Source organism: Rhinolophus sinicus, chromosome 1, assembly GCF_057876585.1.
Source record: "Rhinolophus sinicus isolate RSI-liver-muscle chromosome 1, RSI-T2T, whole genome shotgun sequence".
In the NCBI taxonomy this organism is placed as follows: Eukaryota; Metazoa; Chordata; class Mammalia; order Chiroptera; family Rhinolophidae; genus Rhinolophus; species Rhinolophus sinicus.
The window spans coordinates 9,770,521-9,797,728 of record NC_142501.1 but is presented as its reverse complement, the minus strand read 5'-3'; the positions used below and the strand labels follow the sequence as shown (position 1 = coordinate 9,797,728).

The 27,208-nt window shown below is 56.2% G+C and overlaps 1 protein-coding gene across 5 annotated transcripts in view; it reads left to right on the top strand.

Moving 5' to 3' along the window:
- Positions 1–9,418: 9,418 nt before the first annotated feature.
- The window catches only part of CACNA1I (calcium voltage-gated channel subunit alpha1 I), a 110,785-nt gene continuing 92,995 nt past the window's right edge, over positions 9,419–27,208 (top strand). The window contains exons 1-2 of one of the 5 annotated variants that reach the window (XM_088796383.1): positions 9,419–10,262; positions 19,367–19,619. In XM_088796383.1, coding sequence (XP_088652509.1) covers positions 19,387–19,619 — 233 coding nt within the window. In that variant the 5' untranslated portion in view covers positions 9,419–10,262; positions 19,367–19,386. The remainder of the gene's footprint in view (positions 10,263–19,366; positions 19,620–27,208) is intronic. The other 4 variants (XM_088796379.1, XM_088796381.1, XM_088796380.1 and 1 more) reach the window with 4 other exon arrangements.

Genomic DNA, 27,208 nt, shown 5'->3' with positions numbered 1-27,208 from the left:
GCATTCTGTGAGCCGCCTTCACTTGTGTTCCCCTCGGTCACTGTGGCTAGTTGAAAACGATGCTTTCTCTCCCTGAAAATCTCTGGCTGGGGCCACCTCCCCGACAATTCCTGTCCTTTGTCTCCTTCTCCTCAGTCCTACCCACCAACCCCACTGAGCTGCTGGGAGAGGTGTGGGTGGGAAGGGGCACTGTTTTTTAGGCGGGGGAGGGGCGATGGGGAGGTTCAGCACCATGGACAGCGACACGTCGCGGGATTCACAGGAGGCGAATTGGGCTGGTTGGGTAGCCTCGAATGCCCACTCAGGAGGTTGGGTGCAGGGAGCGGGGTTGGGGGCTGATGGTATCGGAGGAGCTCCCTGTGGGTCCAGAGATGAGTCTGCCAATGGGATTCTCTCTTTTGTTTCCAAGACCCTGATAACTTCCTCTGGCCTCTCCCCAACCCCAACTCCATTTCTTCCTTGCTCTGCAGGCATTGGCTTGTGTTCTCTCTGCCTCCGTGCTTCCCTCTTCCTTCTCTAGCCCCCAGCCTGCCTGCCCCTGGGCACTCAGCTCCACCACCCCAGGCCCTCACCCCCACCTGCTGGGGGAGTTTCTGGCCTGGCAGTCCCAGGAGGCTTTCCTGTGGCTCAGCGAGTTGCATGCTGTGTGACCTTGCGCAAACATCACCCCCTCCCACCTGACCTCCCTGCATTTGAAAGGTGCAGTTTGGATCATGTTATTTCTCAGCTTGGAGCCAAAACCCATGGTCAGCTCTTGACAGCCAGTATCCTGGTGGGGAGAGCTTCAGGCAAGGGCAGGATGTGAGCTGGTCACTAAAGGAGGGCAGAGACAGAGTCCTGAGGGCTTGGGAGAAGGAGAGGCAGGCTGGGCACTGAGAGAGGGAGAGTGAGAGCGAGAGAGAGCCTTGGGGAGGGGAGGGGAGGGGCGGGCAGGAGGAAGAACGCAAGGAGCTGCTGGACCAGAACAGAAGAACCCCTTGGCCTGTATATTTAGCTCATCGAGGTATATAAACAGAAACCTGGAGCCGACTCCACGCTCTCCCCAAGTATGAGTCATCAGTGCTGCTGCAGCTAAAGTTAGGCTCCAATCACAGGCTCCCTCTCCCCTCTCTCTCCCCTTCTTCATTCTCTGTCCCCTCACTGCCTCCTTACCTCCTTATCTTTTTCTCTCCATCTTTAAGGCTCTTGTCTCCTATCTTTTTAAATCTCTCTCCCCTTGGATACTGTAAACTCACTCCCTCCCTGATCTGCTGGTTCAGTCCTTGTTTCTCTCTCCTTGATTTTTTCCGTCTTTCTGTCTCTGTCTCTATCTCTCTGTCTCTGTCTGTCTCTCTCCTCTTTCTATCACTTTAATTTGTCTCTCTCCCTTTCTGAGTGCATTTGAAAAAGGGTATATTTGTGCTTGTCTTTGTGTTTGTGTGAATGTAATAATAATAACGTGCTGTGTGTACTTGACAGGAGTGTGAATGTGTCTGTGTGAATTCGTGTCTTGGTGTGAGGGTGTATTTAATAAAAATTATATCTGTTTGGGCGTACATGTGAGGGTGTCTATGCTGTTTGTGTATCTATGTGAATGTGTCAGTGTGTGTGGACATACGGGAATGTGAGGATTGTGTCAGTGTCTCTGTATGTTTCTTCTCCTTTGGGAGCTTTGTGCCCCAGAAATGAGTGCTCCGGGTTAAGTAGTGGAGAACCCCTCCCCCAGTTTCCTGTGAAGGTTTAGGGTGCAGGGGGATCCCCAGGTCCCTATAGACTGGGAGCAGGGTGGCCACAGGCTCTAGGCTATCTAGAGAGTGGACTCAGGCTTGGCTTTTGGGTTCTGCCACTTTCTGCTGTGCGACCTTGGGCCATTTTCTTGGCCTCTCTGGTCCTTGCTTCTGCATCTGCCAGAGGAGCGTGATGACCCTGCTCACCTCACCAGGCTACGGGGTGGGGCAGGGGGGAATTCATGGCTGTGGAGGTGCAGGAGGAGGGAGGTGAGGGTACATGAGTCCCTGGGACCAGAGGCCTCTCTGTCAGGTGTGTTCTTTTCTTTCTCAATGGGTTGGCTCATGCTGCTTCCTCAACTGTGTATTTATAATTTATACTGACTTTCAAACAGAATTGGAGGCTGGATACTCCCACTGGAAGTGCTCCCCCAGCTTAACCTGCGCATGGCCACTGCCACTTTTGAGGCACATCTTGAAAGTCGTCTCACTGCAGGAAGCCTCGCCTAACCTCTGCCTCCCTCCCTCCCTCCCTCCCTTCCTCCCTCATTCCCTCCTTCTCCCCCCCCCCCCCAGACCTCTCTAACATCCCTCTGTGGTCTGTGTTGCCGCCCTCCACTAAGGATTCCTGGAAAGGTTTTATGAAAGGGAACACGTGTGCTCTGGGGATGGTGTAAGAGAGTGAAAGATAAGAGATAGATGAGGGGGTGAGAAAGGCGCCAAGGGGCTAGTGGGGCAACTTGAGGCCCAGCCTGGACTCATCAGGAAGGAGGAGTGTCTGGGCCCTCAGCTGGGTAGGTGGGCCCAGATGTCAGGGGCCGTTTGCATCAGGGACCAAGGAGCCTGTTGAGAAAGCATCAGTCTTCTTGCCCAGGGTGGGTGTAGACCAGTAACAATACCTCCTCCCAGTCCATTCTCTACACCACAGCCAGGGTGCGCTTTCAGGATTTGAGTCAGCTCATGTCCCTGAGCCCCTCTCACTTAAAATAACCCACCATCCTCACTCTATCTGTCTCCCCTGCTTTATTTTCCTCTACAGACTGATATCATCTAAAGTACTACATAGTTCACGTATTTATCTTATGTATTTTTCTGACTCACCCACCACAATATAAGGTCCATGGGGGCAAGGACTTCATTTTGTTCATGGCTGTCCCCCCAGCGCCTAGGACTGTGCCGGGCATACAGTCAGGGCTCAGAGAGGAGCTACTGAAGAAACAAAGCGGCCCTGCCATACCCTCCTGTGTGAGAACCATTCATTCATTCTTGCAACAAACTTCCAGCACCCACTTTACGCCCAGCTCTGCCCTCCTTTGCAGGGCTGCAGTCTGGTGGGGGAAGGGAGAGAGGTAGGGCTGGAGTGTGGGTGGGGGACCCCTGACTGGGTTTGGTGTGATCTCTGAGGAGAAGATGTCTGAACTGGCCTTGAAGATGTGAAGGCACTCTTTAGGTGGTAACATTTGATTCAGGCCTTTTCTATCCCACCGAAGACCACGGCCAAACAGAGAGCAGGACTGGGGATTTTTCTCCAAACCCAGAATTGGCATAGGAATGGAGCTGGCCTCAGAGCTGGGGAACCGAGGCTCCATGATCCTTCCCAAAGATCAAAACTTGAAAAGAGGGCCGGCCCGGTGGCTCAGGTGGTTGGAGCTCCATGCTCCTAACTCCGAAGGCTGCCGGTTTGATTCCCACATGGGCCAGTGGGCTCTCAACCACAAGGCTGCCAGTTCAATTCCTCGAGTCCTGCAAGGGATGGTGGGCTCCACCCGCTACAACTAAGATTGAACATGGCACCTTGAGCTAAGCTGCCTCCCGGATGGCTCAGTTCTTGGTTGGAGCACGGGCTCTCAACCACAAGGTTGCCAGTTCGATTCCTCGACTCCCGCAAGGGATGGTGGGCTGTGCCCCCTGCAACTAACAATGACAACTGGACCTGGAGCTGAGCTGCACCCTCCACAACTAAGACTGAAAGGACAACTTGAAGCTGAATGGCACCCTCCACAACTAAGATTGACAGGACAACAACTTGACTTGGAAAAAAGGCCTGGAAGTACACACTGTTCCCCAATAAAGTCCTGTTCCCCTTCCCCAATAAAATCTTTAAAAACAAACAAACAAACAAACAAACAAAAACTTGAAAAGAAAGGCCTGCAGGCCTGATGGTGGAGTTTCAGGCACTGTGGGAGGCTGAGGAGCTGCTCAGCAGCCTGCTTCCAAAAATGCCCATGGTTGCAGGGCAGGGGTCAAGGTCATCCTGGGCCAGCCTCTCTAGCCCAGGGCCCTGCTCCCACCTGCATCGCCCCAAGTCATGTCTCCTTGCTAGTGACATTGAAGGTGGCTTCCTGGAGGCCTGACTGCGGGGCGCAGGGGAGTCAGCCTTTGTCCAGCAGAGGATAAAAGGGAGAGTCGCCTGCTCTATTATTCCTTCTCCAAGCGGCAGTATCGGTGAGAGAAAAAGGGAGTGGAAGGAAGAGCACGTGTGCGTGAAAGACTTACACACACAGGCCGTAAAGACAGGGAGAGCGAGAGAGAGGGAGCCAGACACACGGAGTTAGGGCAGCAGGGAGCTGCAGAGAGACCGTGGGACGGAGGGAGAAAGTGGCGGGAGACAGGAGAAGACAGACAGCCTAGGAGGAAGGGAGACAGACAAGAGGAAGAGGAGAAAGGAGGAAGACACCCACAGACAGAGAGAGGGGCAGAGAGAAGAAAGCAGAGGGTAGAGGGCACCCCTCAATTGTGTTGATTTCTCTTCTTTCCTCCTTTCATTCTCCCCTCCGGCTCCATCACCCCAGAACTCGTCTCTCCCTTCACCTCTCTTTCCATGTCCTCCTTCATCTCTTATTTCCCATCTCTCTGATTTGCTGTCTCTCCCTCACGGTGCCAGTCTCACCCCTGGCACGACTCCTGCCTTCTCAGGCTGCGGAGTTTCTGGAGCCAGGCTGGGAGGAGCGCTGGGGCTGTGCTGGGGAGATATCAGGCACCACCCCACCCAGGGAAGGACCAGAAACCAGGGCCCGCCCTCCTTAGGTGTCCAAGTCCTGTCCCCCTGCCTGCTAAACTTATCCCTCACATCTGTCCCTGTCCAGTTCAGGCTAGTTCAGGCCTCCAGGCAGCATGGTGCTGTCTGCGGCTGGCTCTCAGGCTGCACCCAGGTAGGGCTTCTGCAACAGACCTGACCTGGCCGCCCCCTACTTCCCCCTCGCTGAGCCTGGGCTTTCAAAGCTGTGGCCCAGCAACGTGGGACTTCTCTTGTCCCCACAACAAGTCTGGCTCCTTCACACCCCCAGGCCTTTGCGCCTGCTGTTGCCTCGGCCTGGAATGACCTTCCTCTAGTGGTCTTTTGGGCGAGCTCTCACTGGCCCTCTAAGCCTTCACTCGGTCATTCTGTGTGTGAAGGCTTTCTCGTCTGTCCCCTGCCAGAAATGACAGTTTCCTCTTGGGGCCTCCACTTCTCTTCTGTGCTTAACCTGGGTTGTCTAGACCATGGCTGGACTGGGTTTCATTTGTCTCTGTATAGCCAACACCTGGCACATAGTAGGTGGTTGATACATTTCACTGAGTGACCACCTAGGGTGACTGCTGGCATGTCGTATCACCCCTCGTGCCTTCAATTTCCTCATCAGTAAAATGGACCTGGAAATGACTGCTCGGAGCACTGGCATTCAAGAAATGCACACAGCAACTATTGGACACCTACTGAATGCCAGGTTGTGCGTGCTGGGTGTTGTGAGGCCCAAAGGAGGTGATGTGCCAACTGTCAAGTGCCAGTCAGAAGTGAGGGGGGCTTCTGGGGTGGGGGTCTAGGCAGCTCCCCCTGCAGTTCTGCTCCCTGACATTCATGCTGGAATAAACGCACTGCTGCTCCACGCCCCCTTGCCACTTGCAGACTCTTGGGCACCCAGCAGCCCTTTCCAGACGCACCCAGACTGGATTGTTCAAGCCCCGCCTAGGAAGCTTCTAGGTCATCGGCTGCCTCTTTTGGCTGAGAGTCAGGGGCTTCCCACCTGGCAGGAACGTGGGCTTCCTGAGATCTGTCCCTTCTCCCTCTGCCTGTCTCCAGCCTCCTGTACTGGGCAGGTGGGAGAAGGCGCTCTCACCCCTCCCCCACTCCACCCACTCACACTCATTCGCTCTGGCACAGAATCCTATTTCTGCCGCTCATTAGCTATGTGACCCTGGGCAATTTACTTAATTTCTGGATTCTGGCTCTTCCATCTGTGAAATGAGCTTCATGATACCTTTCACCTAGGACTGTGCCAAGGTTAAGTGGGCTAATGGAGTAAAAGGGCGCCTGTCAGAGGGGAGGGGTGCTCTCTGCTCCTTAGCCAGGTAAGACGCTGGACCCCCACCCTTCCTACCTGGGTGGGATTCCTGTCACCAAGGAACTCGGAGGGAATGCCAGTGTCCTCCTAGGCCCCTCTGGCTCTGACCTTTGCTTCTGCAGTCCAGTTGGGGGAGGGGCTGGCTCACCTGCCCAGGGCTGGCCTCGTCCACGTCAGCTCTGGAGGAATTCGTCTCCTTTCTTGGCGGTCACACACTGAAAAACCCACTGGACTTCCTGGAGGTTTGGGGTGTGGAGGGGGCTGGCACTGGAGTCATGCAAAGGGCTCATATGGGAGTCCTCCATCCTCTCTGGGATTTCTTCCCAGGTGCCTCCCCTTCCTGTGACCCCACCTTCTCCACGCTGCAGTCTATTCTCTGCTTCACACTCCGTGCTTTTCCTTGAGACTTCTGGTTTTTCTCCCTTTACCAATTCAGCCACAACCCTCCAGACTGGGCTCTGGGTCCACCTGGGCCCCTCTGAACCCATCAAGTGCCTGCCCCATCAATCTGGGAGGCTCAGCATCTGGCCCACCCTCCCTCCACGCCTGGCTCCAGATGCCCTCCCTGTTTCACGCAGTCAGCACTTCCGGACCTTTCCATCTGGTAATGTTCTCTAGTCCTGGCACAGGCCTGGTACCCGGTAGATGCTTCATAAAAGCTTTTGGAATGTTAAAGTTCATTTTCTGCCATTGATTTTCTCCTATCCTTACCTCCTATCAGTGTGGGCTGCTCCCAGGGCCTGGTTCTTACGTGGTCAGGTGCATGCCTGGGGAAAGTGCTCTAATAGGGGTAGGGGTGGCCCATGGGAGGGTATCTTGGGCCAGGCCCCTCCCTCTTCTAGCAGGTGGGGCCACTCTGGCAGTTTGGAATCTTGGAAACCTTAACTCTTAGAGGTTTGAGTCTTAGAATCCAGAATCCTAGTTAGAACCGTGTTAGACTCTGGAGCCAGGCCCCCTGAATTCAAATCCCAGCTCAGCCTTTTATTATTAACTGTGTGACCTTGAGCAAGTTACCTAACTTCTCTATGCCAGTGGCCCCTCATCTGTAAAACAGTAGTGATGATTTACAAGATTGTGGAAAGGATTAAATATGTTAATATTTGTCAAGGGCTTAGACCAGCTAAATGCTGTGTAAGTATTTGAGGAAGAAATCAATGTGGATTGTGAAGATACTGGAATCTTTGTTTCTGTGATCTTAGGCTCGCTAGGCCTGGAAGGGACCTCATCTCACGTCCTGGGGGGGGAATCCTGCCCCAGTTTCCTTCAGCCCCAGTTTGCTTATCACCATTAACACAGGCTCCCTACCCTTCCAGTCACTAGAATAGCTAGAAAGAGCTCCTGGGGGACTGAGGTGAGCCTGGGCTGCGATGCCCAGCCGCTGCTGGAGAAGTGAGTGAAGGCCCAGTTGGGCCATGTCCCTGTGAGAGGGCTTAGGGAGCCTGGCCCAGTGGCCAAGTGGGTACACTAGGGGACTCCAGGACAGGGTCCCTCTTGCCCACCTCCAGACAGGCCCCTGCTCCCAGGGCATGGCGGGGCCTGATGAGTGTGTGCGGCTGCTGCAGCCTTCTGCAAATACCAGACACAGTATAAATAGCAATAATGAATAAATGAAGCTCCCTCAGCCTGTGAGGAACTCCGGGGGTGGGGTGGGGGGGTGGGAGGGGGACTGCCACAGGTTCTGGCTGAGACCTGGAGTTGTAATCCCATTCCCCCACAGGTTTGAGGCTCGTTTCTCATCCCCACTTCTATCATGACCTTTAGTCTGTGTGCACTCCTTGCCAAGAGGTGGGGTGTGGTGGGCAGAAGAGGGAAGGAGTGGACAATGAAGTCTTTACTTAAAGCAGAAAGTATTTAGGTTGGACATAAAGTAGGACTTCCTGCCAGTGGGGATGCTTGAAGGAGGCTGGGGAGGGGGTGTTAGTCCTGTGAGAATAGGGAAGGGGCTAGAATCATGGAGGGGTCAGACTTCTTCTTAAATATAAAAAAGAACTTTGAATAATCTGAGGTGCCCAGAGAGCAAAGGAGCTGCCCCAAGAAGTGGTGAGATCTCTGTCACCCCAGGTATGCAAGCAGGGGCTGGGCAGGCCACTTTGGGAGGTTGTAGCTGAAAGGATCTAGTCCTGAGAATTTACCATCTGGTGGCTTCTCAAGGTCCTGTCCAGCCTTTTGGACTTTATGAAATAACTGTTGCCAGAGGAGAATGGAGAGAAAGTGAGCAATGGTTGCTATCTTCCCTCTGCCTTGCTACCAGATTACTTTTACTCTCCCGGGCCTGGGCTTTCCAGCAGGGCACCCAGCGATCAGGGCATGGAATGCCTCCCTGTGCTACCTTCTTCCTACCTCCCTGCCTTTGCATATGTCCTTTCTCCCTCCTACTTGGTGCCCTTTCTCCCCCTCTCCCCGGCCCCACTCCTCACCTCTTATCTCAATCCTACCCAAGCCTTCAAGGCCCAGTGTAAGGCCCTGGCCTTTGATGAGATCTTCCCTGAAGACTCCTGATCTGAAGCTCACTGTGATCTGAAATAAATCCTTCCCGCTGGTGCACGCCTTCTGCCTGCTCAGTCTACACCAATGTGATACCTCCCAGCCTCAGGTGTGCTTACATGACTGCACTTGGTTTGGTGACAAAGGTTTTTTTTGTCTCCCGGGACAGATTAAAAGGTGGGATGGGATAAATATTTGTTGAGCCAGGTACGGTGCTAAGCATTTTTTAGCCTGGTTTCATTCTGCAAAGCATGAATTTTTATCCTCATGTCACAGAGGGGGAACCAAAAGCTCAGAGACTTTAAGGGCAAGTCGGGAAGTGGCAGAGCTGGGATCAAACATGAGTGCGTGCACATTCCTCCAAAGCACTGCCCATCTGTCAGACCAAGTGGCTCCAGCGCAGGCCTCAGCATCTCTCCACCTCCACCCCACCCCACCCCAGCCCCAGCCCCAGCCCAGTTCCCAACCCCTACTACACATTCTCCAAGGAGATGAGATGATGTGGGGTGGGGAGGGCTGAGCTGTGGTCCCAGATTTCTCAGGCTCCTGTGGCCCAGACTACTCAGGGGAAGTGGTGAGGCTGGGGCATTTGCAGCTGGAGTAAGAGGCATCTGTTCCACTTGAGAGCCCTCATGGAAACCTTCCTGGAGGAGGTGGTCTTTCAGTCAAGTCTTGAAGGTTGAGAAGAAGCATTAGTGTGGGTGAGAAGTGGAGAGGTGGCCTGGGTCTTGAGGGAACCTTTGGAGTTCTGGCCTGGCTTCACCACGTAAGAGCTGGTGGCCTCAGATGGACAGCCTCTCACTGGAGCAGTGGGGGATCCCCCGCCTCGCATCTCACAGCATCTTAGTGAGAATCCAAAGTGTAATGTAGCCCACCAGGCACCTTGGACACAGGCGGTGGTCAGCAATGGGATCCCTCCCCTTTTACACATGACGCAGCCCCCTTGCTGAGGGGGATAGGACCCTCCCCCAGGCACGACCCTGAATTTTAAGGAGGTGGCCGTAAGGCTGGGGGGCTTCTTGCTCTCTGAGGAGGAGTGGGGCTCACCAGCCGCTGTCAGTCTGTCTGTCGCCTCCGCGCCTCCCCCCTCCAGCGTCCCGCGCCTGCAGCTTTCCCCGAAGACATTTGGTGTCAGTATAAGGACGGCTTTGCCTCTCGCACGCGGCACGGCTCGGTCTCGCCGCCGCCGCACGTCCCCGCACCGCCGGCGCTCCGGCTCCTCCGCAGCCCCTGCCGCGCAGACCCCGCACCTCGAGCCCCGGGCCCGTGGCTCGAGCCGATCCCGGCTAGAAAAGCAGCCCCGACCCCGCGCCCCTGCTCCGGGCCGCCGCCCGCGTCGGCTGCCGCGCGGGTCCTCTCCCGGCACTTGCTTGCCGCTCGGTCCCCGCAGCCCCCCCACCCCACCCCGGCCCCGGCCCCCGAGCGCCGCGCACCCGCCCGCCGCCTGCCGCGCGCTCCAACTCCGGCTCGGTTCGCGGCTCGTCCGCGTTGCCGACTTCTCGCCGCCCGCCGGATCCCTGCCGACCCTCCGTCAGCCTGAGGTCTCCTCCCGCCATGGCCCGGGCCCCGGGGCCCGCAGCCCACCGCCCGCCGCCCCTGGCGCCTCAGGGGCTCAGCTGATCCTGAATTGGCAGGGGGGGCGACTGGCGGGGCCGGGGGGTCCCCCTGAATTTCCGGCTTGGGGAGGACGCATCACCTCCGCGTCTCTAATCTGGACGACCCCCAGCTGCCCAGCCAAGTCCATGCCCAGGTAGGTGGGGGTGGGGGTGGGGGTGAAGGGGAAAGAAGGGAGGGAGGGCTCAGCTCCGATGCCAGTTTCTTGGCGCGTCGATTCTTTCTTTATTGAGGCACTTATTTATTTATTTCTGGGGACCGGTCTCCCCACCCGCGCGTGTCCATCAGGTCGGTCCCCCAGCCGGTGCCTTCGGGGCAGGTGCCTTGGGAGGAAGGACGGGAAACTTTGACCGGTCCCTTCTCCAAGGCCACGAAAGTTCTTTCCGTGCCAATGCTGAAGACCGCTGAGCCAGCGCTGCAGAAATTTATTCAACAAGTCAGGCTGCCGGCCGGGCCCAAGCTGTCTGTCTGTCCCGCTGCCCCTCCGCTGCTGCGGCTCTGCGGCCAGCTGGACCGGAGCTGGGGCCAGTGTCCAGGAGACTGAGCTGGAGTGTTGGCGGAGGGAGAGTGGCCGCGGGGATTGAATAGGGGAATCCCAGGCAGTGTTTAACTTTCCTGGAGGCTGGGGTGGTGGTGGCCCCCTCCCTGGTCAGTACCCCAGGGGGTGCCCAAGGCCTCACTGCATGAAGCCAGGCCAGGGTTGAAGCTGGGACTCTAGGGGGTAAAAGAATCCTCAGCAGGTTGGGGCTGGTTATATAATGAGTGTTTATGATGATTGGGTTTTAACTGTCTGCTGGGTGGTGTGTGTGGAGGATGTGGGGGGCAAGAAGCCGTGGCAGGGGGTAGGAAGGCCTCCTGGGGGAGCTGGTCGTGCTACTTGGGGGAGGGGTCTCTTGGATGGGCCCAGGCTCAGGCGTCAGTCAGCTACTCTATTTGTGTCTTTCTCCTCCTTCAGGGTCCTGGGTGCCCCTGAGCTATGGATGAGATTGGCGTGTGTAGAGACCCCTGAGCCATATTGTGGTCCTGGGAGTCTGTGTTCTGGGGTCAGGTGTGTGTGTGTGTGTGTGTGTGTGTGTGTGTGTGTGTGTGTGAAAGAGAGAGAGAGAGAGAGAGAGAGAGAGAGAGAGAGAGAGATTGAGATTGCTTGCGTCTGTGCCTGTGTGGTGTGATGGGGTCTGACACGCCTTGTAAGGAGTGTTTTAGGGGCTGGAGAGCTCAGGTTGGCCTGAGCAGGGAGCCATTCTGTCCTGTCTCACCACTTGGGGGGGGGGGTTCACCCAGCAGATACTGGCACCGCCTGGGGGTAGGGTGCTGTGCAGATGGGGGCTTGGGTCCATGGGCTGTGCCCCCTGGGAAAGGGTCTGACTGAGGAGTTCGGACTGCAATCTTCCGGCCCTGACCACTCTGTTGGGTCACCACTTGGATCAATGTCTCCCATCAGCCCCAAGGACTAGCTTCGGACACTCTTGTCCACCCTTTAGGACAAACTTTCTGTTCAGGCTCAGAGACCTGGGCTGGGCTGGGGACTGGGCAAGGCGTCTAGAACCCTCCCTTTCCCCTTCCTGCCTCTACCATCAACACTGAGCCAGAGGGAGGGGATGCCAGTAGGTGACAGGGCAGGGTGATACTGAGTGGGGACCAGTTCTGGGGCTGCAGTGGGGGGAGAGAGAGGAAAAGGGAAAAGTACATCCTTTCGGTGGGTTGGGGCTGAGCTGGCCTGGCACCCAACTCATGAGGCCGCATGGGGCCTGGGCACCACACTGCCTTGAGCTCCCTTCCTGGCTGCCAGAACTGCCCAGGCCTGCCCAGGCACCATGATGGCCAGCTTGGGGGAAGGCCTACTGGCCAGGCCGAAGGCCCCTCCCTGTTCCTTTGACTAAGGTTCTTTGCTCCCTTTTCCCCATCTCCCTATTCCAGGGCTCTGAGAGGGCATCTTTTAGGCCCACCAGGGGGCACCAAGCAGCAGTTTTCTGACTTTTCTTGACCTTGGTGGGGAGGTGAGGGCGGAGGTTGCTGGGAGAACTGCTCCTCCTGCCCCTTGTGAGCCCACAGCCAAGCTGGGAGCACTTTCAGGGATCAGTGTGACTAGCCTCTCTGTGGTCCCGGACCCAGATCGTAGGTGCCACCTCGGGCTCCCCTCCCCAAGCCCCCCTCTACTACCATCTCTTGCACCCTCATCCTGAGCCCCAAGTGGGACTCCCAAGAGGGTCTGTTTCTGGGCACCACTCTGTCCCTTCCCCACCCTGGAGGGGCTCCACCCTCAGCAGCTTCTGAGCGCTGTCCAAGGTAATGAAACAGGCTCTTTGATTCCCTCCGACTCCTCTCAGCTGCCTTGTTCTCTGAGTACCCAACCCCCAGCTCAGGGTGCTCAAAAACTATGTCCGGAAAGGGAATGCTGGGCTGGGTGCAGGTTCCACAGAGACCCCACTGTGGGGCTGCAGGGCCCTCCTCTCTCCTCCTTCTCTTTCCCCTCCTCCTCTCCTCTTCCTTTCTTGTCCTCTCTCCCCGCCTCCGCTCCTTTCTGACCCCTTCCCTCCCTCCTGTTCTTCTCTGCAGAACATTTCCTTCCCACACGTTCCCAGGATGTACTCTTGCCTTGTGCCCTCAACCCCTGTGCTCCCAGGAGTCCTGGGCTAGGGGTTCAGAGGCAGCCCAGGGAGCTGTGGGTGCGTGGTCTGTGGGTGCATGCGCCATGATCCATGGTTTGTGGGTCTCTGTGAATGTGTGAGCGTGTGGGGTCTTGGGGTCTGAAGGTCCATGGGTCCATGGATCTGTAGATCTCTGGGTGTATGTGTCTGCAGACCTGTGGACGTGTAGCTTTATGGACCTGTGGGCCTGTGGGTCCTGATATCCAGGAAGACGTGGGCTGCGTCTCTCCTCCTCGTGGCTGCCAGTCTAAGAAGGAAAGAAAACAAATCTGATTTCCCTCTCTCTCTTTCTCTCTTATATTTACTAAGCACCTACTATGTGCCACGCCCTGTTCTGGTCACTGGGGGACATCACAGCGAACAGAAGGGAACAGACAAAATCTGCCCTCTTGGAGCGTCTGTGTCCTGGGAGGGGCCGGGGGCCTCCTCTGTGCCAGGTGCTGTGCGGTCACGTGGCCACAGGGCCTGGTTACCTCTCATGCTCTCGGAAGGGAGAACCGGGCTGTCTCTGACACATGGGGGTGCAGAGCATGGAAGGCTTTGAAAACATAGGTGTTTGGATGCCACTTGAGCAAGTGCTGGGAGCTTCTGGGGCTCCTTGAGCAGGAGAGGATGGAGAGGAAGTGGTTTATCCAGGGTGGAGTCCATTGTCCTTCGGTGCTGGAGGTTAACACATGCCTGGCCCCGCCCCAAAGGCCTCCACCTTCATCTTGGAGCCACTACCTTGGCCAGCGCCCTCTTGCCCTGTACTCTGGCTAGGGCGCCCTTGCTGATGACGCATTTTGAGAGGAGCATTAAGGTTTTCCCTCTCCTCACCGCTGACCACCAGCCTTGATGGGCAGCGAGGGCCACATTCCACTCTCGGTTGGTCCTTGGGCCTCCTCCCTGGATTGCTCAGCTCAGCTCTTATTCTGACCGGGGAGACCTGAGCAAGTCCGTGATTACAAGCCTGGTCCAGATGGCTAAGGCACTTAGCATCAAGGGTGCGTCAGCTTCTTATAAAATTGGGATAATGTGTTCCACCTTATGGGATTTTTGTGAGTCTTGGAAATAGCTTTACAGTGCCTAGCATGGGGCCTGGTACAGTGAAGCTGTTTTTCTTTCATTGAGGTATTTTCTGAATCTCTTTTCCAAAGCTTGGTGAGACTGCGTGATGCAGTGAGGGTAGAACTGGGACTCGAACCTGGGCCCTGGGACTCCCGATCCAGAGCGCTTTCTGCTAGAACACCCTCCCTCCCATCAGGAACTATGTTCACCCTGATTTGTTAGCCGAAGTCAGACCCAAGGCCCTAATTACTGCAGAGTGAGTAAAAACTGATCAGCAGAGTCGCCTGCTGGGAGATGCTCAAACACACTGATGGAGATTTAAACACAGCCTGACTTGCTGGCACTTGTCATAAGGCTGAGAGCCGACAAGCAAATGACAATGCCGAGTGACAGACATATGGACAGGTACCCATGTGTTCCGGAGCCCCAGAAGCGACCAGCCACTTGCTCAAGGGCATCCAGACACCTTGTGCTTTCAAAGCCTTCCATGCTCTGCACCCCTATGTACCAAACACAGCCCAGTTCTCCTCTCCAAGCAGTGGGTGGGTGGGTGGGGTGGTAGGCTGCCACTTTCTGTCCACAGCCTGGCCTGCACAACCCTTTCACTGGTGGCCTGAATTTGGGCCTCCCAGATCCAAATCCCAGCTCTTTCACTAAGTACTTCTTGACCTTGGGAAAATTCTTTAACCTCTCGGTGCCTCAGTTTCCTCACCTATAAAATGGAGAGTAAAAGCACTTACTTCACTGGGTTGTAACGAGGTGCCTGGCACACAGTAAGTGCTCGACAAAGAATATCGGCTATGACTCTTTTTGGCCGTCATGGAAGGGGCTGCTGCTCCAATTCACTGAACACTGCGAAGCTGGGGGGGCTAGCTGCTGATTTTGGTGACAGGACCAAGATAACTGCGATGTGTGGGCAAGCCCAGCTGGCCAGACCAGAACAAGTTTTGTGTCAGGTCATGCACTGAGGGGCCAAACTTCAGCCAGTCATCTTTAGGCTAGAAGAGCCTGCCTTTGCTGCAGCTCCTCTGAAGAAGATCTCGAGGGAGTAGTGGACCGCATGTCCCTTAGGTGCAGCAGTCTGACTGGGTTGCCAGCCAGGCTGTGGGGCTCCCAGCCTGCAGCAAGGGAGGGTACCCAGGCAGGTGACTTGTCTGCTCTACTCTGGGTGACTTGGAGCAAACCTGGTCCAGTCCTTGCAGAGGAAAGTAGACAAACTTGAATGTGACTGGGGACGGGGTCCTGAGGGGCAGATGATGGGACATTGTCACCCAGGGAATGGATGAGGGAGCTGGTGACAAGAGGCCTGGGGCAGATGGGGCTGTGGGGTGGACAGGCTGTCATCAAGCGTCTGCAGGGCTGTCATGCGGAAGAGGGAGCGGACAGAGGGTTCCACCGGCTCTGGGACGCAGGCTGGAAGGTTCTGGGAGGCAGGTTCCCTGTAGCCTCACAGAGACTTTTCTGTAGGTCACCAGATGTAGCCTCTGCATTGGTGTGTGTGTGTGTCTGTGTGAGTAGGTATTATGTATGTGTCTGTGTGTGTGTGTGTCAATGTGTCTGTGTGAGAGTGTATCTGTGTGTGAGTGGGTATCTGGTTGTGTACGTGAGTTTGATTGTGTGTGAGTGTGTAAGACGTATGTGGGTGAGAGAATGCATGTGCCTATATGTGACTGTGTGTGTGTGTGTGATTGTGTATGTGAGTGTGTGTGTGCCCATGTGTGTGACTGTCAGTGTGTGTGGTGACAGGTCAGGCCACTTTGGGGTCCCATTCTTTTCAGAGATTCCCTGTGTGAAGACCTGGAGCTCACCGGAGTCTGAAATCAAGCACTGTGTTTCTGGAACTCCTAAGTTCCAGGATTCTGGAAATCCATGGCTCACAGTGCTAACACACATGGGGCTCTCTGTCACTGGCCCAGTGTCTGGCGTGTGGTCAGGTGTTCACGTGTGTTACCCCGTTCATTCTCCCATCATTCCTGCCGCAGGGCACTTGTCATCCTCATTTGATAGACAAGGTCACTAAAGGCCCCTGCCAGGCTGAGTCATGTGCCAGTGTAGGTTGGTGTCAACTGGTCTCCAACACAGGTCTTGGCTCCCAGCTCTGAAACGCCACCCTGTAGAGTCCAATGGTGATGGAGGTGATAATGGTGATGGTGATGGTGCTGATGACGGTGATGGAGGTGATGGAGGTGATAGTGGTGATGGTGATAGTGATGATGATGGTGATGGAGGTGATGGAGGTGATGGAGGTGATGGTGATAATGGTGATGATGGTGATGGAGGTGATGGAGGTGATAGTGGTGATGGTGATAGTGGTGATGATGGTGATGGTGGTAGTGATGGTACTGATGGAAAAGAGAGGGCTGGGGTGGCAGCTACTGGGGATGGCCCAGCGCCCCATGCATGCTTAGACATCCATCTTTATGGGTCCTAGAGAGCCTTCCCATCCATATCACGTCTTCACAAGGACCTGCTGAAACAGGCAGGCGGAGAGCTTTACAGAGAGGAAAACCGAGACTCCAAAAGGCCGATAGAGTCAGGAGTGAGTGTATGTTCCACACACAGTGGGCTCCTGCTCTGCCCCTACTTCTGCTCATGGAGGCCAGTCCAGTTACCACACCACTGTCTTGTGGGCCAGAACCCAGAGGAAGGATGCTGGGATGTGGAGGCAGCTCTGATTCTGGGGCCAGATGGACCTTAGTTTGAATCCGCCAATGCTGCCACCTAACACAAGTCCTCTTGACTTTGTAAGGCTCCATCTGCAGACAGGTTGGAGCCCAGGGGCGGGGCAGCTGCCAGTCCCCCAAAAGCTTCCAGCCATAGGCACGTGGGCAGCTGTGGACAGGAACTGGGCTGTAGGCACAGGGCAGAGGGACTTGGGAGTGGGGAGCAGGTCAGGGGACATAGGATAGTCTGGGTGGTTGTTGGAAAGCAGGTCAAAGTGCTGAACTGCTGGGTGGTCACTGGGAAGCAAGTCAGAGGGTGGAGGCTGGGTGGGCACTGGGGAATTGATCATAGGAGGAGGCTGGGAGGGCACTGGGGAGTGGCTTGGGGGTGGCAGCCTTGGCAGTCGTGGTCTCTAGTAACCCCACAGTGAGGGGGGAGAGGTGACAGGACAAAGGACAACACAGTGTGACAGCTTTGAACAGGGACAAGTGAGGCACAAAGCAAGTTAATACAAAGTGGACAGAACTGAGAGCGAGGAGAGGGCGTGATCACGCGTGGTCCCAGAGGCCACAGGGACTGTTCCCACCTGTGCAGGTACAGGAAGGGCTTTGGTGGTGCTGGGTAGGGTGGCATTGGGCCTATACAAGGCCTGGCTCTTCTGCCTCTAAAATTGATCTCAAACCCACCCCGTTCTTTCCACCACGACCAGCATCCCAGACTAGGCCAGCCAATCATTCCAGCCTCCTTCTGGCCCTCCCTGCTCCACCCCTGCCCCTCCACCCACTCTCCCTTCAGCCCTCAGAGGGACGGCTTAAAGACAGACCAAACAAAGCACAGCACTCCTTACATAAACGCCCTTCCATGGCTTCCTGTTGCACTTGGACTAAAACCCAAGCTCCTTCCATGGGCTCGCAACGGGCTCTGCCAAACTCCCCCTTCTCATCCCCCCTCCCTGTCCCGGGCTCAGCCACACTGGCCTCGTTTCTGTTCTTTAAATGCACCAAGTTCATTCCAGCCCCCCAGGCTTTGCACATGCGACTGCTTCTACCCAGAATGCTCTTCCCACAGATCACCCATGGCCATGCCTTTCGATTTCTGTTTCTATCTTAAATGTGTCTTTCTGTAGAGAGGCCGAGGTGGTTTTCCCCACTCCCACCATTCTCCCTTGTTTATTTACCTCCCAGCACTTTTTATTCATTTATTCAACAAATATTTATCAAGCACCTCGTATGTTCCAGGCACTGTTCCAGGTGCTGGGGGATACAGCAGTGAATGAAACAGACCACTGTCCCTGCTCTCTTGCAGCCTTCTTTCAGGTTGGAAGACAGACAGTAAATCATAAAGATATAAATACATAAATTATACAGTGTGTTTGGTGATGATAAGAGCTATGGAAGCACAGAAAGATAAATTGACTCTTGTCTTTTTCCCTTGCTGGAGTGTTGACTTCTTGTGAATGAGGGCTGGTGCCAAACCTGGCTCATTCACCAGCATAGCCTCAGAGCCAGCACACCGTCTGCACATAGTAGGTGCTCAGGAAATATTGTTGGACAAATGAATGAATCTTCAGGTCCTGGGACAACAGGGCTTGGAAGATGGAAGAGAGGGTGCTCCAGGGAGAGGGGGCAGATGGAGGAGGCAACTCTAGGGTCTGAGGAGGTCCAGTTTGGCCAGAGTGAGGGGCCAGTGGACGGACCAGTAGGCTCTGAAGCTGGCACAGCAGTGGGCAAACCTGGAGCCACCCCCGGGGGAACGGTTTTCAGCCCAGGGATTGACACGTGGCAGGCCGAGGTGCCTGGGAGCTTATGTAAGGCCCGTGGCTGTTTTTCTGGAACTGAGAGCAAAGCCTTGCGCTCGGGAGAAAACTCTGCCTCCCTGACCAGCCGGGCAAAGTGGCAGGAGGTGCCAACTCCCGCCTATTGCCCCCGGGAGCCAGAGAAATGTCCAAATGCATCAGCTCTGGGCAGCTCAGCCGACAGCTCAGCAGCCACGGGTGGCAGCCGGGTGAGCGCCAGGGATTTGGGCCTATCTCCAACTCCCACTGCCCAGCCTGGCACTGTCACGATTCTAGGGCCCAGGAGACCCCGTGGATGAAGATCCAGGGATTGGTAGTTTCTAGGAGGAGGTGGTGAGGGGTAGGTCCTGAGGAGTGGCTGTTCTGCCCACCCTGGCAGTGGCTGGCTGTAGAGGGGGACATGCGAGGCCATGGTCGGTCCTCACTGAGTCTGCAGGGCTGGTGCTGGAATCCTGGCCTCGAAGCACGCCCTCGTTCTATACTTGCCTCAGTGTGTAGCCTTAGTGTGCCACTCGCTTCTCAGGGCCTCAGTTTCTCCATCTATGAAGCTTTGTGTGTAAGGTCCCCTGGGTTCTCAGCTTTGTGAGGCAGTGGGTGGTGGGTCCCTGGGTCTTAGCTCAGCTGTCCTCAGGGAAGCCTGCCCTGAGTCCCTCCCAGCTTGTCTAGGTCCCCCAACTTCTCCTTGGTAACACGTGTCATCCTGGCTATAATGTCTGTCCTTATAGCAACATTCCCTTTTTTTTCTTGCCTATTTTCTTTACCTTCGATGAGGCAACAAATCCACAACTCTAGTCTCATAAAAAAATAACTAATATCACAACTACATTCTAAGAAGGTTTTCTTTTCTCCACTCATCTCCCCAAATTGAGGCTCCATGCAGTTGACCACACTTGCCTCAGGACCACCAGCCTGGAAGTGGATTCCAATTCACTGGCAACTGGGGCCGCAGATCTTTCCTAATCCTCGGGCCGAGTGAGGGGGAGGGGCCTGTGGGCCTGATGCTGGGCTGTCTGCTCTCGGGGAAGGCTGGTGGGGGAGCGCGTACCAGGACTGGCCCTGCCATGTGCCACCTCTTCTTCCCCCCAGGCTCCCTGCTCAGCGCTGACATGGCTGAGAGCTCCTTGCCGCCCTCCCCCTCTGCCGTGGCCCTGGCCCCTGAGCCCGGAGTCACAGAGCAGCCGGCGCCCCGGAGCCCTCCGCCCTCTCCTCCAGGCCTCGAGGAGCCCCTGGATGGAGTGGATCCAGACATCCCTCACCCGGACCTGGCGCCCGTTGCCTTCTTCTGTCTGCGACAGACTACCAGCCCCCGGAACTGGTGCATCAAGATGGTGTGTAACCCATATCCTTTGTGTGGCCTGGAGTTGTCAGGGCCCTGCCTGGGGCCAAGCTGCTCCCTGAGGGAGCCCTGCCTGTCACACCTGCCTCTGGTTCCGAGGTCGGAGGCCGCCGGGGCCTGGATGGTGGCGAGCCAGCTCACGGGATGGGTGTGGGGCGGGGTCAGAGCGTGGAGGTTGGACTGATGAGGACCTGGTGTCCTGCTGGTGTGAACATTCTGGAAGTTGCTGACTGCAGGGGTCAATCCAGTGGCCGGCTGGTTCAGAAAGTCTCAGGTGTGAGCCCCAGCTCACTGCTGGAATGAGGGACCCAGAGTTAAGTCAGACCCCAGCCCAGCTCCCAGTGACTGAGACATTTGATGGGCTCTGGCCACAGAGGTGATGAGAGCTATGATGTGGGCCTGTGGGCGTGGGCCCGCGGCAGTGAGGTTCCCCGGCCCCGGTGTCCTGGGTGGGCCTCTGATTGGGGCCCAAGGCAGCAGAAGCAGCCCAGCACAAATCTGCCCGCCTTCACTTGCTGCCTCTAGTCTGCTCTTGTCACGCCCTGCTTAAGTTCCTTCACCATTTCCCATTGCCCTCCAGCCCACCAGGCCCTGTGTGCTCCCCACCCAGTCTCACTTCCTGCCACTCTGCTTCCCCTGTGCTCTCCCAGGCTTCAGGGCCATCTCACATGCACTTCCCTTTGAAGTGCTTTTCCTTTCTCTCTTCACCTGGGCAAATCCTTGGTTGCATCCTTCAAATCTCAGTATGTCACCGCCTCAGGGAAGCCCTCTGTGATTCCACCTCAGCCTTTCCATTTGTTGTCACTATCTGTTATAGTTGTGGGATTCTGAATCCAACATTTGCCTCCTCCAGGGGTACTGGCAGGGGACCAGGACACAGACCGAGCTTGTCTTGTTCACTGCTGGACCTCAGCACCCAGCGCAAGAGCACAGCCACGGGTGCTCCTTTAATGTTTGCTGGGCACACACTGGTGATGTCTGAGCTGAGTCTCCAGTAATGAATGAATGGTGTCAGGTGGAGAGAGCAGCAGGGACAGGGGTATGGCAGGAGCAAAGGGCTGGATGGACAAGGGACTGAGGGCGGTTTGGTGTGGTTGGAGTAGAGGAGTGAGGGGCAGAGTGGAGACACGAGGCTGGAGGGTGATGGGAGATGTCGCAGGCCCTGAAGGCCGAGTGAGGAGCTGGCCTGTGTTCTGAGGGCAATGAGACCTGGCGAAGTTTAAAGCAGGGGCGTGATGTGGCGAGATCTGTGTTTTAGACGGACCACTGAACTGCAGCGTGGGAATGGATTGCAGGGGTGAGCCTGTGGCTGAGGGCTGGTGAGGAGGAAGCTTTGGGACCCAGGTGTGGTGGCCTCATGGTTTTGGGGGTCCACCAAGCAGGGCAGAGTCCCTGCCAGTGCTCAAGGCCACACAGGGTAGGGCCTGCGCCCAGGCCTTGACGCCGGGGGTGTCCAGATGCAGGCTGGGGTGCTGAGGCCAGCCCCCAGAAAGGCTGGGGGAGGCAGCCATGCTGAGCCCACAGTCTGCTGGCTCCCTGCTGTGTCGGGGGGCTGAGGTGATAATGGGCCCCAGACTCCCCAGACCTAGGAAACCAGAGGGTCTCTGCTGGAGTTGGGAGCCCCTAGCTGGGTGGGGGTGGGGGAACCTTGACGCTCCTTCTGTGGGACAGTTCAAGAGGTCTCAGACACCCTGACACTGTCTGTTCAGTAACTCAGTTCACCCAATGCTATCTGACGCCTGCCCTGGCATCACAAAGGACTGAGAAGCAGAGCTGGTCTGCCCTGGGGAGTTCCTGGGAATGCGGGATGCAAGTACCATCCATGGGACCAGTTTTAGTATAAAATGTTGGGGAAACCATAGGGACCCGCAGTGTGTGAGCTGGGGGGCAGCCAGGCCAGAGAAGGGGGACCACGGGAGCTTTGGGCCTTTGAGGGAGAGAAAGCTGGCTGTGGGAGCAGGGAGACAGTGGAACCATGTCACAGGGACCTTGCATGGGTAGGTCACCAGGGTTGATTCTGGCTCTGCCACTTAGGTGCTATGCGACCTTGGGAAACACACTTCCCTGTCTGAGCCTCACGTGGTCTACATGTCAGTACTGCTCTGGGCGCGGAGCACAGCCATGGCTCAGAGGACCTCGGCGTGGAGTCTGACCCAGCTCACCCTCTGACAGTCTCTGGCAGGTCTGGCTGGGCTGGAGCAGCACTAAGCAGTCCAAGTGTCACGAAGATGCCCCTGGATGGGGAGATGTCTGAGTAGTGTCTGCCACGAAGCAGGTGTGTAACTTTGGGCAGTCCCTTCTCTCTGAGTCTCAGTGCCTCCACTCCACCTAAAAAAGAGGGGCTGGGTGAAATGCCCCTTTCCAGCCACACTCACCCACACCCTTGACCTCAGTCAGCCGGGACCCTGACCACTGAACACAGCACAGAGACCCTTCCAGTTGACACATTCCTGGCCTGTTGGGCAAACAGTCTCTGGGGTCCTCTGCTGTTTGTTTGTCCTCACCAACCCGTTGGCCTCCACCCTCAGGGCATGTGAGAGCCTGGGGTTGGGGACAAATGTGGGGCTGGCCCAGGAGGGGAAGGAAAGGGTCCGGATCCCAGGCAGAGCTGGGCTTGGTCCTCGCCTGCCTCAGGGAGAGCCCTGGGTCCACACATGTGGTACTGTGTGGGGCAGGGGGTGAGGCCAAATTCAGCCCCTCTTGGAGGGGTGCGTCAGCACCGGGAGCCACTCAGAGCACCACCGGCCTCCCCAGGCCCCATGGCTAGAAGCTGCCAAGGCTGGGATGAGGGAGGGAGGGAGGGATGGAGGTCTCAGCCTGAACCGGCTGCCTCACCGCTGGGCTGCCGTCTGGACCAGAGATCTGATGATTCCGGTGTGGCACAGCCTCAAGTGTCAAGTTGTGGGACTCTTGGACTTCAAACTTCTCTGATTGAATCTAAGGGCTCTAAGTTCAGCTATAAAGCTCAGTGACTCAAATTCTAAGCTTCTGTGATTCAAAGGCTGTAAAATTGTGTGTTTCAATGTGTGTCTGACACTTGGTGGCTGCAATGGTGTGTGTCTGGGAGTTAGAGGGCCAGGGATTCCGTCCCTGTGAACATGACACTACAGTGCCAAGTTCATAGCCTGAGTCGGGTCGGTGGGAGAGAGGCCGAGGCGTGTTTCTACAAAGGCAGGACCAGGAGACCTTGGTGTCCACAGAGGTCCTGGGAGCAGAGACTCGATCATGGGGTGCTCAGGCTGGGCTTTAGGGGTTTGAAGTGTATGTGTGGGGGTGTCTTTCATCAGCTACTGAGGGCTCTAGGGTTCTTTCCTGGCCAGAAACCTCCCCCGCCTCTCTTCCCTGGGTGGGAGCTCAAGGAGGGAGCCACGTTTAACCTAGGGAACTGGTGAGGAGGAGGCTTTGGGACACAGGTGTCGTGCTCCTTGGTGGGGCTCTGTTGGCATTTTGGGTACGATCATGTTTTGTGGTCCCGGCTGACTTGTACATTACAGGACGTTTGGTGTTCCTGGTCCCTAAATATTAGTAGGTAGCATTGTCAATCATTGTGATAGCACTTCACCTTTCCAGACTCTGCAGGATTCTGCTCCCCATCAAGAACCCAAAGGAATGGTGGACGTGTTGGTGTCAGGGTCAGGCTAGCGGGAGCAGCTGTCATGACCAGCAGGCCCAGGGCAGTGTGGGAGGTCTGCCCCGGATAGACTGCCCCAAGCACCACTGTCCTTGGTGCTGAGGGGCCTGGCTCAGAGCCAGCTGCCCTTTGAAGCTTGGTGCTTCCTGAGGCAGCTCCTCATCCAGTCCAGAGCTAGGCCCTGAGTCACCACCTGACTCACTGGAGAACCAGAGGTTCCTGGGACCCTCCCTGAGCAGGAAAGGTCCATTCACCCACAAATCAGCACTACTTTCTGCCTGGCCTAGCCCTCCGGCATCTGATGTCAGCTGGGGTTTCAGCTGGAAAGTCTCTGGGTGGGAAATGTCAGGGATTGGTTTCACTGTTTGACTCATGGGGATGTGGCATATGGCGTGTGGACCCAAGTCAGACAGACCTAGGGGCTGGTTCTGCCTCTTATTTGCTGTGTGATCATAGGCCAGTTTCTTAACCTCTCTGACCCCCAGTTTCCCCACTTATCAAACACAGGTGATAATCCCCACTTTACGGGATTGCACTGAAGACCAAAGCAGTACGTAAGGCACATGGAAAATGGAGCTGTGCAGACTAGAAACACTGCCGCCTATGGGGTTATCATTATTCTCATTCGTGCCCAAAAGGTGTGTTGTTGAGTAAACACTCTGCTTGTGGTAGATTTGGTAAGACATCAGGCATCAAGTCTTTAGATAGAACATAATGCTTTCAAAGGACGTTGTTTCTAGGGAAAATCAAGAATCAATCTCCTATTTAGGTAAATCTGTGCCCGTTACGCTGTGAGCAGCCATGCCCTCATCCGTGCAGACATTGCTAATCCATCACAGCATTCTCCAGCAGAGCGTCTCTGGCAGCAGGACTGATCAGTTGGAAACCTGTTTTCCACCTAGATTAGATTTTGAGAGCCTTTCTTAGTGTTGCCCTCTGCGTGTGGGGAAAGGGCCAGTGGTATGTATACTCACTCTAGTATCCCCTCCCTGAGCCTTAGTTTTTTTCATCTCTATAATGGACGGTTAGAGATGGTTAGAGAAGATTTCTGTAAAGCACTCAGCCATGCGCCAGCACAGAGGAGGTACTCAGGGATGGCAGTAAGGAGAGCTGGCACTTACTGTGCTGAACCCTTTGCCGGCATCATCACCTTTAACGCTTATAATCACCCAGAGGCAGGTGCTGTCATAGCCCCATTTTACACACGAGGAAAGTGAGGCTCAGAGAGATTGAGTAACTTTTTTCCAGAGTTGCGCAGCCAGGATGTGGTAGAGCTGGGATGAAAACCTCAATTTCTCTGCCTCCCCAGCTTCAGCTTTTATCCAGGATGCTGCTGCCGCTGGTGCAGCCTGAAGAAGCTGGTTCTCCACACCCCACCGGGGCAGGGAGGTTGGCTTCATGGTTTCAGATGGCCAGGTGAGGGTCTCCCTGGGTTCCAGCATCTACATTCAGCAACCACCTCACTGTGGCCTGCCTGCGGCCACCCCCTTGAGGAGTTTGCAGCCCCCTCCCTTCCCAGCTTTCACAGGGCTGCCGCCTCCCCTTCCAGCCAGGGCTGAGCCAGCCTTCTGCTGCTTGCAAATCATCCATGCATGGTGGGAAGCCACTTGGCTGTGAAGGCTGCCTCTCTGATGGGCAGGGGGAGGGCGTTAGCCTGGGTGGGGAGACAGGAAGCTCCAGCTTCCAGAGACCTTGTATAGGTCACACTCCCCCCTCTCACTCTCAGTCTCCCTATCTGCAGGATGGGAGAATTGAGTAGCGAGGTTGGGAAGGGGCTGCCCGGGGTACCTGGCTCCCTGCTACCCTCCTCAGGAAACATTTCAGTGGTGACTGGAGGGACACCTGGAGCGGGGCTCACTCACTCTGTGCCTTTGTGGCTGTGTACCTGGTTCTCATCTGCCCCTCTTCTGTCTGCTTCTGGCCCCCTGCCTGGCTCTGGCCTTCTGCTTGCTAGGTTGGGGTCTGTAAGTGCTCTCACTTTGAAGTTCACCTCGCCTAGATCCCTGCCTCTCAGACCCTGTGAGCTTGCCCACCACTGAGCAGAATAGGGCAGGGCCCACTGTCTCATCACAGCCCCCGGTGCCAAGTCTGTGCTGTTCACGGTGAGGGTTTGGCGGGTTTGTTGAGGGGGCAAAGGGCTCTGTTCAGCCATCATTCCCTCACCCATTCATGAGATCATTCAACGAGCCTTTATTGAGTGCACGCCGGGTACCAGGACATGTGCAGAGGACAGCCGTGGCCGTTTTGTGCAGGTCACTGTGGCTCCCGTGAAGAGATGTCCACCGGGAGACCATCACGAGAGGGCGCCTGTGGGGTGGAGGAATACAGTGGCCCAAGGTGCTGGCAGGGCCTGGCGAGGAGGGTCCCAGTGGCGATGTGGCTGCCTTGGGGTTCGTGTTGGAAACAGAGGACTCAGAGTTGGCACAGGGACTGTGGCTCAGTTGCCGTCTGAGGACCTGCTCCTGGCTTCTTTGCTGAGGGTCTTTGGATAAGTCTCTTGCCTTGGCTGAGCGTCTGTTTGCTCATCTATGATACAGGGGGTGACAGTGACCCTGGTTGGGAATGTCAAGGGGTCAAGTGAGAATCAGGCAAGCACTGACGGGGCAAACTGTTGAGTGCCGTGTGGCAGCTGTGTGCACGCTGGGGCTGGTGGTGGAGCTCCCAGGGAGCCCCCTGGGGTGGCCGCGGCTGTACTGGAAGAGGTGCCCTGCTTCTGGATGAGGGTCCTAAAGGCCAAGGGCAGCTGGACCCTGTGTCCTTGATAGTGGTCTGAAAGGCTTGGGCTGCTCCGGTCATTGAGGCCATCTCTTGCCTCTGGGCAGGCTTCCTCTCATCCTGCTGCTTGGATAGGGCCCTGGGCCACAGGGTAAAGGCCTCTAGGACCTTTCCGAGGGCTCCTGACTATCAGGAAGTCCCCCCTTAATCTAATTTCCATCCCTCCTATCCTGAGCCCTTTCCCTGTGGCTGAGTTGTTGGGAGCGTCTGGGGCTGAGTTCCTCTATCTCTTCCTGTCTAAACAGGATCTCACCCCCCCCGCCCCACGTGACAGCTGGTGTCACCCTCTCTTCCCTCCCTTGCACAGTTGACAGAGTACTGGCCAGGAGCCCAAAGCTGTGCGACCTTGGGCCATGACCTTTCCCCTAGACCCACGCGCTCCTTCTCACCTGCCTTCCTGCTCAGAGATGCCTGGGACTCCTCTGTGTGTGGATGCCAGCTGTTAAGTGCTGCGTGCCCAGGAGGGTCTGTGTCGCCCTCCCTGCCTTCCTGCCTCCCTTCTTTCCTTTCTTTATTCTTTCCTCACTCAAAGACCTTCAGTGGCTCTCTGTCACCCTTAGATTAGTCTCACCTCACCTGGACCTGAGGCCAGGGTTCACACTGGTTGTCCTCCAGCCTCTTTCCCTTCCTGCGCTCTGTTCTGATGCCTAGACCCACTGCTGATGGTTCCTGAGGCCCCCTACTTCCCTGCCTTAGCTTATGCTGGGTCTGCCCCCGCCATGCCCTGGCCCACACCTCTAGGGCTCCAAATCCCCCCAGCCCCACCAGGCCCAGCTTCTGGCCACCACCTGCAGACCCCCTCAGCCCTTTCTGAGCCCTTCCCTATCCTACAAGCTTCCTCCTGCCTCGGGGGACTTGTTGCTTTGTCTCTAGCAGGCAGGAGGCATCAGAGGGCACTGTGCTCTCACTGTGCCATGACCTCTCAGCACCTCCCATGAGGTAGCAGGATCGGAAGTGTGCTAACTCCCCATTCAACAACTGGGGAGACTGAGGCCCAGAAAGGGAGCATGACTTGCCCAAGGTCACACGTTGAGTAGTTGGCAAAGCTAGGGTGGACTTGAGCCCTGGACTCCAGACTCTCTGGCCAGTGCTGCGCCCACCCAGCCTGCTCATGGCTGAGGAAGGGGTTCTTTTGGGGAAGGTGTCCCCTCTTCCTACAGCCCTGGCCTAATGGGAATGCCCAGAC